This window comes from Canis lupus, chromosome 1, assembly GCF_003254725.2.
Source record: "Canis lupus dingo isolate Sandy chromosome 1, ASM325472v2, whole genome shotgun sequence".
Taxonomy (NCBI): domain Eukaryota; kingdom Metazoa; phylum Chordata; class Mammalia; order Carnivora; family Canidae; genus Canis; species Canis lupus.
This window is the reverse complement of record NC_064243.1, coordinates 108,620,692-108,633,773: the sequence shown is the minus strand read 5'-3', so window position 1 is coordinate 108,633,773 and position 13,082 is coordinate 108,620,692. Positions and strand designations below refer to the sequence as shown.

The following is a 13,082-nucleotide window of genomic DNA, read 5'->3' as shown; positions in this document are numbered from 1 at the left end:
GACTCCGGCGGCTCATTTGTCACTGCCGCCCGCCGCCCCGCCAAGCAATCATACCATTAGCCATGGCTCGGCAGAGGCCACCGGGAGGACCGGCCTGACCCGGGCGGGGGAGGGGCGCTGACCGCGGCTCCCACCCCCCACCCCACTCCCGGCTTCCTGAACCTTCCCTCCTTTTCCTTCCAATGGGCTTTCCTCTGCCAGCGTCTCCCCAGCCTCCACGGCCGCCTTCTGGGTCTCATCTCTGCTCTTCCCTCCCCCTCCTCCCCTCCTCCCTCCCCTTCCCTCGCCCTCCTCCTCCTCTCCCTCCCTGGTTCCTCTCTCCGCACAGCCCCCTGTCTTGAGTGTGTCCGTCTGTCCACTTGTCTGTCTCTTGTGTGTCTCTCCACCTTTTCCTGTCTCTGTCTCTCTTGTCTGGATGGAAGCCGGCTTTGACCCCGGCACCGTCCCCGCCCCATCTCTCCCAGTCTCTCTCCATCTCCCTGGGCGCCGCATCTTAGTCTCTGGGTTCCCCTCACTCAGTCTAATTTTCTGTCTCCTTGGGTCTTTGTCTCTGCTTTGTTCTGTGCACCCCCCACCCCTCCGTTCTGTTCCTCTTCCCCTCCAGCACTGTGGTCCCTCCTCTACTGACCCCACCTGCCCCTTCCGATCCATCATCCCTGACATTTCCTTCTCTCCACCTCCTGGGGAGATGATTGCAGGCGGAGGGCAGGGGAATCAGGAGGCCAACTGCGGTGGGGCGGGCGTGGCCAGAGAGCCAGTGCCTTGGGAGACACTGAGGCCCCAGAAGCCCACCCCTTCTGGCCCCTGCCCTGAGTGCTGGGAAGGTGGCCCAGATTTGTCCTTCAGGGGGACAGCAGGATGCCCAGGGGGTGCCTGGAGCCAGCCCTTCCTTGCTCCCTGGAGGGACCCCGCGCCTCCCTTTGTGGTGCTCATGCATTCTCCCACTGGCCCAGGGAGGGGGGAGGGCCCTACTCCTGTCCCGGGGGCCCAGCAGCATCTCCCCCACTTGGCACCTGCCACCCTCCAGGGATGTGCTCTCCGGCCAAAGCAGGAAGTGCTGGGAGCCCAGCCCTAGGAGGAGGCCTCCTCATCAGCTGCCCCAAGTTAGTGGATAAACACCCCAATTTCCTCACCCTGAGGTTGGGCATCTCAGCGAGGATCCTACACCACCCTTGAGTGATCCCAGTGGGGTGGAGACACTGTCGCCCGCAGAGGTGACCTGCCAGGGCGTCAACACACCCTTAATGCTTTCCTGCCCCCTCAGTGCGTCCTGGGATCACCTCCCCAATAAGCCACAAATAATCACCCATCCTTGCCTTGGGCCGGCCTCTGTGGAGCCCAGCCAGACCAGTGGCCAGGTAGGGACGCGTGGGACAGGCACAGAGAGTGGGCAAGCGGAGGAGAGGTCCCCTGTGAATCACATCTGTCCACTAGGCTATGGCGCCCAGCCTAGATGTCGCTGTGAAGGTGTTTCTCAGATGACATGAATATTTAGGGGATCCCTGGGTGGCTCAGCAGTTTGACACCTGCCTTCGGCCCGGGGCATGGTCCTGGAGTCCCGGGGTCGGGTCCCGCGTCGGGCTCCCTGCGAGGAGCCTGCTTCTCCTTCTGCCTGTGTCTGTCTCTGCCTCTCTCTTTGTGTTTCTCATGAATAAATAGATAAAATCTTTAAAAAAAGATTAATATTTAAATCAGTTGACTTTAAACAGATAATTCTCCGTGGGTGGGCCTCGCCCAATCAGTTGAAAGGCCTTTAGAGAAAAAGACCAAAGTCACCCCCCTCCCACTCCTACTCCCCTACCCCCCACCCCCCACCCCCAGAAGGAGGGAAATCTACTTCCAGACTGTCTTCCACCCGCAGCTGCAACAGCACCGCTTCGCCCTGGGGCTCCAGCCTGCTGGCCTGCCCTGCAGACTTTGGACTCGCCAGCCCTCACAATCCCATGAGGCTATTCTTTAAAATAAATCTACCTATCGATCCATCTATCCATCCTATTGGTTCTATTTCTCTGGAGAAGCCTCACTAACGTACCTCCCATGCCAACGATGCTGTGAGCCTGTGAGACGTGGCAAAGAAACAAGAAAGAACATAAGAGTTCAAGACGTGGCACCCACCCGCTGATGAACGGACAGACAAAATGTGGTATATTTGTGCAATGGAATATTATTTATCCATAAAGAGGAATGAAGTATGGATGCCAGGTACCACATGGATGGACGTTGAAAACACTGTGCGAAGTGTAAGAAGCCAAGAAGCCACATATTGTAGGATTCCAAGCGTAGGAAATGTCCAAAATAGGCAAATCCATAGAGACAGGAAGTGGATTAGTGGTCACCAGGGCTGGGGGAGGGAAAGCGGGGAGTGACTGCTCACAGTTATGGGGTCTCCTGTTGGGGCCATGGGAAAATTCTGGAAGCAGACAGTGCTGGTTGTTACACAGCATCATGGATGCACTAAATGCCACTGAATCGTGCACTTGAAAATAGTTAAAATGGTGAATGTTATATTATGTGTATTTTATCACAATTTAAAAAAGAAAGGAGGGGCTCCTGGGTGGCACCTGTGTGGCTCAGTGGTTGAGTGGCTGCCTTTGGCTCAGGTCATGATCCCAGGGTCCTGGGATCAAGTCCCGTATCGGGCTCCCTGCATGGAGCCTGCTTCTCCCTCTGCCTGTGTCTCAGCTTCTCTCTCTGTGTGTCTCTCATTAATAAATAAATAAAATTTTAAAAAAAAGAAGAAGAAGAAAGGAGTTCAAGGGGCGCTTGGGTGGCTCGGTTGGTTGGGCACCCAACTCCTGATTTCAGCAAAGGTTGTGATCTCGAGGTCATGGGATCAAGCCCTGTATCGGGCTCCACTCTGGGTGTGGGGCCTGCTTGGGATTCTCTCTCTCCCTTTCCCTTTGCTCCTCCCCACTCTCAATTAAAAAAAAAAAAAGAAAGAGGGACACCTGGGTGGCTCAGGGGTTGGGCGCCTGCCTTTGGCTCAGATCGTGATCTTGGGGTTCCAGGATCGAGTCCCACATTGGGCTCCCTTTGAGGAACCTGCTTCTCCCTCTGCCTGTGTCTCTGCCTCTTTCTCAGTCTGTGCCTCTCATGAGTAAATAAATAAATCTGAAAGAAAGAAAGAAAGAAAGAAAGAAAGAAAGAAAGAAAGAAAGAAGAAAGAAAGAAAGATAGGTAGGTAGGTTCAGGATGTAGTGATACCCAGAAAATAAGAGACAAGAGGCCGTGGTGAGTCAGCTCTAAAGGAAGCGTATCAGTCACCTTTAACTTCTTGCAGTTGCTGTAACAAATTAGGACCAGCTCAGAGGCTTAAAACACAGATTTATCCTGTCACAGTTCTGGAAGCCAACATTCCAAAATCAGTCTCTGAGACAAAATCAAGGTGTCGGCAGGGCTGCGTTCCCTCTGGAGGCTGGAGGGGAGAACCCGTTCAGTTGCCTCTTCCAGCTTCCGGAGGTTCTGGCGTTGTCCGAGGGACTCCAGTCTTGAAGGCCAGTGTCCTCAGATCTCTCGGCCCGGTGCTCACACGCCGCCATCAACCCCATAAGCGTGTTACTTGTGACACCTGCCCAGCTGAGTCTTCAGATCGCTGCCTGCGGACACGGGACAGACCCCAAGCAGAGACGGCCCAAGTCAACCCATAGAGCCCACGCCAAGCCAGTGACAGAACCACAGGAGAGGATAGGAACCCGTCACTTTCAGTCACTAAGTCTTGGGGTGCTTTGTTCCACAGCAACAGATATCCCGGACAGGGAGCTTGGAGGGTCAGGGAAAGGTGGTTGAGGAGTGGGACACCGGGACACCGGGGAGTTGGGGGGCGGGGTCTTAGGCAGAAGATTGATTTGGGGGAAACAGGCTAAGGACTTGGGGAATGGCTTGGGGAGATGAGGCTGAGGAACTGTAGGTTTTGGGTTCGGGGAGAGTAAGAGAGTCGGGATCCGGTCCTGCTGGGGACCTTGATCTTGGAACAGGTGACAACACAAAGGGTCCAGGACCCTCTGGCATTGATGTCGGTGTCAACTTCATCCGTCACCCCTATTCTGATGGCACAGTTTGTCAGCAACAATTGCGCATGCTTCCTCAAACGTTTCTGCAGAAGAGATTGTTCATCGTCCCTCAATGTCCATGCTCCCACTTTTCCTGAAACATCCTCAGAGGTTTTAAGCATGACGACTCAGGATAAAAACCACTTTTTTTTTTTCACCTCCTCTCACAGCAAAACGTGGCCACAGGGTGCAGGCCTGGCCACCGAGATGCGGAAGGAAATGATATGTGGCATCTTGGGTCACAGCCTTACAGGGAGTGGTGGATCCCAGACCTCTCCTTCCTTCTCCATCCTTCTAGTTGGAATGATGCCACGGAGGTGAGCCATCCTGAGCTAAACTGATACTCTGGCTGTGCCAGAGCAACAGGATGGAAGAAACCTGGGTTTTTATCACCCTCATGGAGTAGATCTGCCATATCAGATGCGGACTGTCACACAAGAGAGAAATAAACTCTTGCCCTATGTTGGATCTCTGTTATTCACAGTAAACCCACATCTAACTACTGTCACTAAAAATATTACCGGTTAGCCCTTACGAGTGTCAGGCACTGTTCAAATCACTTTACACGTACTGCCCTCTTCAACCAATTATCATCTCTATTTTGCGGATGAAGGAACAAGCCCAGAGAGGTTAAGTAACTTGCTCAAGGTGGCCCAGCTAGTGAGAGGTAGAGTGGGAATTGAAGGACCAACGTCTTGGCTTCTTTTATCTTTAACTGATCTGAAAGTCCTCGCCTGGGTGGCTCAGCGGTTGAGCGTCTGCCTTCGGCTCAGGTCATGACCCCGAAATCTGGGATTGAGCTCTCTGTGGGGGGGAGCCTGCTTCTCCCTCTGCCTGTGTCTCTGCCTCTCTCAGTCTGTGTCTCTCATGAATAAATAAATAAATCTTAGAAAAAAATGAAAGTCCAGTGAATGTTACAGGCCCTCTCCTGGGAAAATGCTCCTGCACATGCAGTTTGCACAGTTTTCCACTGATTTGTCTCAGTACATGTGGGCTCCAGCCTGAGAATCCTCATGCACTCTATTCCTGTCTGTGGTCTTGGGACACACAGCAGAAGGGGACTGATGGATTCTACAGCAGAGTGTATGTGTCAGCTTCGGCTGGGTGATGCTGCAGTGACAAACATCCCCCAAATCTCAGTTGAATAAAACAACTTTCCTTCATTTCTCTCTCTTTCTTTCTTCTTTCTTTTCTTTCTTTCTTTTCCTTCCTTCCTCTCTCTCTTTTTCTTCCTTCCTTCTTTCCTTTTCTTTCTTTTCCTTCCTTTATCTCTTTTTCTTCCTTCCTTCCTTCTTCCTTTTCTTTCCTCCCTTCCTTTCTTTTTCTTTCTTCCTTTCATTCCCTCTCTCTTTCTTTCTTTCAGTAGTCTCTATGTCCAACACGGAGCTCAAATGCACAACCCTGAGATCAAGAGTCATGTGCTCTACTGACTGAGCCAGCCAGGCACCCCAGGCTTGTTTCTTGATCAATCTAAAAACCCGCTGCAAGTTGGCTGCATAACACCTTCACTTTAGGACCCAGGCAGTTAGAGTGCTCACTATGTACATTATAGCTCATCATGGCCAAGGAAAAAGAGATGTGGCACAGCATACACTGGCTTTGAAAGCTTCTGTCCGGGGCAGCCCTGGTGGCTCAGCAGTTTAGCACCTGCCTTCAGCCCAGGGTGTGATCCTGGAGACCCCGGATCGAATCCCACGTCAGGCTCCCTGCATGGAGCCTGCTTCTCCCTCTGCCTGTGTCTCTGCCTCTCTTTCTCTCTCTCTGTGTCTCTCATGAATAAATTAATAAAATTTTTAAAAAATGAAAGCTTCTGCCCAGAAGAGCCACACTATCACTTCTGCCCTCTTTTTTTAGCTGAGGCAAGTCACTTGGTCACTACTGAATTCAAAGGAGGAGTGAATGTACGATATTTGCAAAGGGAAGGCAAACAGAATTTAGTGAATGCTAACACCATTTACTATATGGAACTTAAAAGACAGGAGTGACTCACAGAAGCATTGAGTGCCCTGGATAACCAGGCATGAGGCTAAGGTTCTAGAAAGAGAGCCCGCAAACCATGCCCAGAACTGACCTGACAAGGAAACCACCTCCACAGCCACCGGCGTGTCTGAGTCTTGGGTGTCCCAGTTTGCACTGCTGCCAGAACCGTGACATGACTGCACCTGCTCCCAGCACCAATGCCACTTCTGTGTCTGTGCTCCTTCTTGCAACCACCAAGCCCTCCCAACGTAAGAGGGTGCCTGTGTCACATCATTCCCACCAGCTGCATGGGTCACCTAGGGAGCCTCCTTGGGCAAGGCGCTCCTTTGGAATTCAGGGCTCCTGCTGGGGAGTCTGTTTGAATGGGATCTAAGTCCTGTGTCCATGTCTCAGCTGTAAAGGAGGCTGGGAAGGTGAGATCCAGAGCTTCTATCTGGAGGACATGAACTCTCAAGGCTGGAAACATCCCCACATGTAGTGAGTGCATTTAGTAGCCAGAGACACGAGAAGTTTCCACTACATGCTGATGTTACTGAGGTCCAGAGAGATCGGAGTTGGCATTAGGTGGCTTCGGTAAGTCTCTGTATTCCTTTCGTGTTGCTGCTGTAACACATCACCCTAAGTTTAGGGGCTTCAAACAACATACGTGCATTAGAGTTCCAGAGGCCAGAAGTCCAGAATCGAGGTGATGGCCGCTCATTCCGGAGGCTCTAGGGGAGAAGTCTTCCCTTGCCTTCTCCATTTTCCAGAGGCGCCTGTGCTCCTTGGCTTGTGGCGCTTCCCTGGCAATGCCTACCTCTGCTTCCCCTGTCCCATGTCCTCCTGCGGTCACCACCACCCCACTCTTCTGGAGACCCTCCTGGTTGTACTTAGGAACCACGCAGGTAATCGAATGTAGTGTCTGCCTCGCAATATGTTGAGCTTACCCACATTTGTGAAGTCCCTCTGGCTGTGTCAAGGAACATATCACAAGTTCTGAGGATTAGCAAGTGGACCTACTGGGGGGGGGGGGCATTATTCAGCCTACCACAGTGTGACCTAATGGAATGCATCCGCGGGCTCTCTGTCCTATGGATTCCTGTAGAGCCCTGCCCCAGGAGCGTGAGGTCAGGCATTCGCCCCTGCACCTCCCACTGCCCCCCACCCTCACCCCCTACGTGTGGGATGGATTGGATGCCACAGCTCTTGTGGGATTGCCTTTCCATGTGGCCATCCTTTCCAGCTTCTGGAAGTCACTGTCCACTCCTCACCCCATCCCCACCTTGCCAGGCTCCGGGCAATACTAGCTGTCCCCTCTGCTAGCCCCAGACTCCTGCACCATCCTTCTCCTTGTCCATTCCCCTGCACCCTGCTTGTTTATACCAGCTCCAGTCCCCTAGTTCACCACCACCTGTGTCCTGCTACAGAGTCTTTCCATTCACAGATCCTAGCCTGACCACCCCCTCTTGCACCATGTTTCGCATGTGTCCCCCACTGCTCGGTGAACCAGGTGAGAGCGGGGCCCAGGGATACTTTGGTCACCGCAGGCCCCAACATAATGCCAGGCACAGAGCAGGCACAGGCTGGATAAAGTGAATGAAAGAGTCTGGTGGCCACAGAGAGAGGAGGGATATTCCCCATTTCTTCTCCCCTGGGTTTGGGATTTAGCAACCGAGACTCAGATGGCAAAGCAGGTTTACAGGGAGTCTGCATTTCTCGTTCCTTCTGAGGCTTTTCTAGGATGGCCATTGTGGGGCGTGTGTGCCCATGTGCAAGTGGGCAGGGGAGGGAGAGAGAGAATATGAACTATAAAAGTGAGCAAGCTGGAAATATCTCAAAGGGACAACTTTCCCACCTATTGAGCTCTTACTATGTGCTAAGGGTTATTCTAAAAATATATATAACTTATTACAGTCCTGCACCATTTGTCCTCATTATTATTGTCCTTGACCCCATTTTTCAGATGAGGGAACGGAGGTCCTAAGAGAGGAAATCGTTGTGCTATTGCCTCCTGCCATGACAAGTAATTTCAACCACTCCCAAGCTGACTCCTAGCACCCAGGGAAGGATCATGGTTTTGGGGTAGGGTGGTCTTCATCTCATCCACGTCCCAAGCTCTGGACATGTTTCTCTTTGAAGCTGAGATCTTACTCATTTTCCTGCAGCCAGGTTCACTCATTTCCTTGCCTCTGCAGCACTGTCTTTGTTCAGCCTGGAAAGACAGAGGTGTCCTGGGGCACCTGGGTGGCTCAGTGGGTTAAGTGTCTGCCTTCAGCTCATGTCCTGATCTCAGGGTCCCGGGATGGAGCCCTACATTAGGCTTCCTGCTCAGCAGGGAGCCTGCTTCTCCCTCTGCTCCCTGCTTGTGCTCTCTGTTGCTATCTCTGTCTCTCTCTCAAATAAGTGAAATCTTTTTTTTTTTTTTTTTTTAAAGCATAAGGTAGGGCAGCCCCGGTGGCTCAGCAGTTTAGCACCGCCTTCAGCCCAGGGCATGATCCTGGAGTCCCGGGATCGAGTCCCGCTTTGAGCCCCCTGCATGGAGCCTGCTTCTCCCTCTGCCTGTGTCTCTGCCTCAATCTCTCTCTCTCTATGTCTCTCATGAATAAATAAATTAAATCTAATTTTAAAAAAAGCACAAGGTTTTATATATATAAAAAAAGACAGGAAAAAAAAAAAAAGACAGGGGTGTCCTTGTCCCATTGGTGCTCTGGGCCTCATCCTCTCTCATCCCCGCCCTTCCTAGCCACGAGACTTTGGGTAAGTCGCATCCCCTCCCTGAGCCTGTTTTCCCTCCTGTAGAAGGGGGGTGATCCCTAGGAAGGCCCAGCACAGTGGCCTCTCCCTAAGTGCCAGGAGCTGTTGGCATTGTTCTCAGGAATGGCTGATGGCAGATGTTCTTATGCCCTTGCATTCGATGCCCTGCTGCTCCACACCTCTTCCCACCTTGGGGGGCGGGGGGGGGGGGCTGCTCATATCTTCCTCCAGAAACACTCTCTTTCTCTACAAGATTCTCCAAAACGTGACCTACATGCTCTACCTCAGTGTCCCCAACTTCCACTCCCTCCACAATCTAGATCAGCCTGACCGCCCTCCCCCACACGCTCCACCAAACCACCTCTTCAAGTCCTAAATCCCAAGGTCGCTTCCTGCTGCTCATCTTCCTCCACCTTTCATGACCTTTGACCCTGTCAACATGCCCTCATTTCCTGAAACTTCTCTGGTCTTCAGGTGCCCCAGTCTCCTCATTTCCCACCTACCTTTCTGGTGTGTCTTCCATCGGCAGGTGTCCCAGGCTCCTCATGCACGTCCCCCCACCTCCCCCTGTGGCTTGGTGATACCTCACTGCCAACAGATCCCTAATCTCAAGCACCTCCCCCTCTCCTGAGCTCCAGGTGTCCCCTGGATGTCTCCCCTCCCTGACATCTCTGGATGTCCCATCGGCATCACCCTCAGCATGTACTCACCTGAAGCCAGCCTGTTCTCCAAAGCCATTCCCCATACTTGTCTCCACGTTCACTCCCAAACCGGGGAGAGACCTCACTGCTCAATTTCCCAGATCCACTCTCCACTCTTCTCTGTCATGCTGTGTCCCAAGAGGCTGACCTATGCCTTGAACCGTTAACCTCCGGCTTCTGGTTGAGTTCAGCCCATGGGAGACACCCACAGGAGACTGATGAGCGGAAGGAGAGTCAGTTGGGGTGTTCACTCTCCAGCCCCCTTCTCTCTTGAGTGTGGGTCCTGGGCGCCCATGCCCCTGGCCTTCCCTGCAGCTACAGCTCCAAGTTTCAGCAGCTTCAGGTCTTCTCACACCTTCAAGTGCGGGTAGGGGAGGTGGTAACTGCTCCCTCTACTGCCGGCCCCGCGGTGCTGCGCCTTTCCTGGGCTTGTTTTCCTTGACCTTGTCCACCCCCTAATCCCTTAATAGCCCTTTCACTAAGGTGCTACTTTATGTACTACTCCACTAGAGTGCACCACTTCTTTCTTGTCAGGGCCCCGCCTGCACGCTCTTTCCAAAACCCCTCATCTGGCCTGATCCATTATCTTCCAAACCATCCCCTTCTTGCTATAACCCCTCCAACCTCCACCTCCCTACCCCAGGACACCTCCTCTGCTGCCCCAGCCTCCTCCCTGATCTCCGAGAGCCTCCAATCTCACAGGCAGCCAGAAGGAAAGTTTGAAAATGTGAATCAGACATCAACTGCTTGCCCTTCGCCTCCCTCCCCTCTTTAAAACCCTTCCAAAGCTCCTCTTTGCTTTTGAGATAAATTCTCAACTCCTTAGAGTGGGCTGTTAAAGTCTCTTGAGTTCTCTCCACTCCCCACCCCCATGCAACCCATGCTCCATTCATGCTAACCGCTGGCAGGAGTGTGAAAAAGCCAGTAACTCGCAAGTCTGCACACCTTTACGTAGTCTGTGCCCTTTTCCTGGAGAAGAGCGCGCACCTACTGGCACGCACACACACACACACCCCTCCTTCTATTTCAGGATTCTGAGAAAATCACTTGCTTTATTCAGGAAACTCCCATCAGCCCCAGCTTCTCTGATCAGGCAAATCTGGGTCTTCCCCTTTTGTGTTCCCAGGAAGCCCAGTGAAAAGGAATAGTTTGTGGCTGGTGGAATGGAGGCGTGGCTAGGAAAGCTCCCGTGGGGGGCGTGGCTAGGGAAAATGGGGTGGCGAATGGGGGAGTGGCTACGGGAAGCAAGTGTGGACTTCCAGTGTGGCTGGTGCATGTGGGTGTCCTGCAGAGGACCGGGGGCATGGAAAAACCCAGAGTACCTGGTCTATTCCACAGTTGCCCAAGTCTCAGTCAGAGACTTCGTTAACTCCCTCCTCTAGAATCCCAACTTCTCACCGGAAGGCTGTTTTTCAGGCAGAATTTCAAATTTTTATGGCAACTTTTACAGAAATCACAGAGAAGAGACAGCGACTGGTGCTGATGAGCTAGGAGTAGAGAAAGGGGAATGGGTAACAGGTCTGGGATATTGGGGTGATGCACAACAGGACGATAGAACGCTAAAAACCTGTGGGAAGCAGGGCGTTATGGGGGTTGCAAGGTGATCCTCAGGGTCCCAAGCAGTGGGCGGCACTCCGCACACCCCAAGTGTGTCCTCTGGGCAGGAAACAACAGTAAGAAAATGCAGATGGCCAACCAACAGATGGGTGGCCTCCGAAGTTAAAAATGCCCACCCAGACCCCCTGGTCCCAGCCCCACCCTCCCACCCACCCCTGCTCCCCATCAGGCAGAGATGTGGCAGCATTTGCTGGCTTGTAGCATTGGTCCTCTGGGACCCTCGGTCTCCTCTTCGAGGGTCCTGCCTGGATTGGCTGGCACTGAGGGCAAAATGAGCCTTCTAGATTGTCAGGGGAGATGGCTGGACTCCCTTTGATTCCTGGCCTCCTCCCCAAAGCCAATTCTTATGGCTGGGGGAGTCTGCTGCCCTCACAAAAGGAAAGTCTGTCACCCCTTTTCCCCAAGACATGCACCCTCCCACGTCCCCCCTTCCCCAAACACACTATATATACACACAGGCCCCCCCTCCCCTTCCAAGGCGTAGCTGGGCTCTCAGAGGTAGTGGAGGCGAGTGGTGGCGCTGGAATGTGAGAAGTTGCAGGTTCATATGTGCCTCCTCCAGCTCTGAAACCCCAAACTTCTCCCAGCCTCGAGGATTAGTGTCCTCCCAAGGGCCTGAGTGGAGAAATCAGGGAAGTTGTGGCCCCCTATGCACGCACCTACCTGTTCCTCCGCCCCACCCCCGGGGGCTGAACAGAGCTCCCTGAGGGTTGGGGAGAAAGGTGAGATCGGGTACATCCTGGGATGGATCAGCCTCCGTCCAAGGTCCCCCAGGGAGGGCTGGGTTCTGAGGTCCTGGGGCACAGGTGGTGGTGGTGGTGATGGTGAGGGTCCTCTAGAGGAAGGGGGTCCTAAGGGATAGGGGAAGGCTAGGTGTCTAGGGTAGACAGACGGTAGATTCTCTAGGTTACTGGGGAGGGGCCTCGAGGTGGAGATGTCCCCCGGGGTGTGGACATCTCAGGGATGAGCTAACAGGGATGTGCTGCAGTCGTGGGTATCTCTGGGAGACTCCTGAGGGGAAGGGAGGGAGGAGGATGTTCGTGGGGACGGAGGACGGGGGTACAGTTCCCAGGAGGAAGGGAGGCTGCGTCCCAGGAGAGGAGGCTGCATCTCTGGAGGACCAAGAGGACGCGGGTCCGGAGCCGGGGCAGCCGAGTCTCTCGGGGCGGGGTGGGGGGCCCTAGAAGCCCCGGATGTGGCAGTAGGCCTCGAGGCTGGCGAAGAGGATGTAGAGGAACCAGAGGCCCAGGAAGAGCGCGGTGGTGGCGAGCTTGGGGCCGCGCGGGCCGCCCAGCTCGCCCCCGATGTGCGGCCGGCGCCGGTACAGCAGCACGGCGATGCCCACGAAGGCGAAGACGGTGAAGAGCGTGACGGAGAAGGCCAGCGTGCCGGTGCGCACCTCGAACGGGCGGCCCTGCACCGCCCAGTACACGGCGGCCACCGACCAGGCCACGCCGAGGCCCAGGAACACGTTCACGGCGTTGGAGCCCGTCACGTTGCCGATGGACGCGTCCGCGCACTGGTCCTGCAGCGCCGCCACCTTGCTGGCGAACGTGTCTGCGCGGGCACAGGCGGGCGGTCAGAGCGGCTCGGCCGGTCCCCGACGCCTGCCCTCCCCGAGACCCGAGACCCCAGACCCCACACCCGAGACCCCACAGCATCCCCGTGCCGCCTGCCCAGTCGGCGCCTGCGGCCCTGGACCCCACCCAAAAGGCAAAGGGGGTCACCGTCCCTCTGCAGGACCCGCTGCCTGCTTTCTAGGGGGCTCGTGTGCATTCAGAGGTATCCACTTCCTCCTTTCTATGGCATCTACTGCCTGCTCCCCTGTGGACTCGCTGTCTGATTTGGGGGGAGGCGGCGCCCAGACTCGCTGCATTCCGTGGGGCCTGCTGCCTACTCTCTATTGGGCCAATCATCCCATTGCCACCTGGCTGGACAAAATAAGTGTTAGGTTCCATCCGCATGGAACCCCCACCTGGTTTCTGTCAAGCAAACAGCCCGG

General features: G+C 54.3%; 1 protein-coding gene and 1 long non-coding RNA gene across 7 annotated transcripts in view; both read right to left on the bottom strand.

The window, feature by feature from the left end:
- Window positions 1–3,236: 3,236 nt before the first annotated feature.
- LOC125754961 (uncharacterized) lies at window positions 3,237–10,660 on the bottom strand. Its single transcript, XR_007410183.1, has 2 exons — window positions 6,121–10,660; window positions 3,237–4,093 (listed from the first exon to the last, which is right to left on the bottom strand). It is a non-coding gene; the product is annotated as an uncharacterized LOC125754961 (long non-coding RNA).
- Window positions 10,661–10,871: 211 nt separating this feature from the next.
- SLC8A2 (solute carrier family 8 member A2) overlaps window positions 10,872–13,082 on the bottom strand; it is a 30,877-nt gene continuing 28,666 nt past the window's right edge. For all 6 annotated transcript variants that reach the window (XM_049109066.1, XM_035712402.2, XM_035712391.2 and 3 more), the window contains one exon: window positions 10,872–12,637. In XM_049109066.1, the coding sequence (XP_048965023.1) occupies window positions 12,261–12,637 (377 nt within the window). In that variant the 3' untranslated portion in view covers window positions 10,872–12,260. The remainder of the gene's footprint in view (window positions 12,638–13,082) is intronic.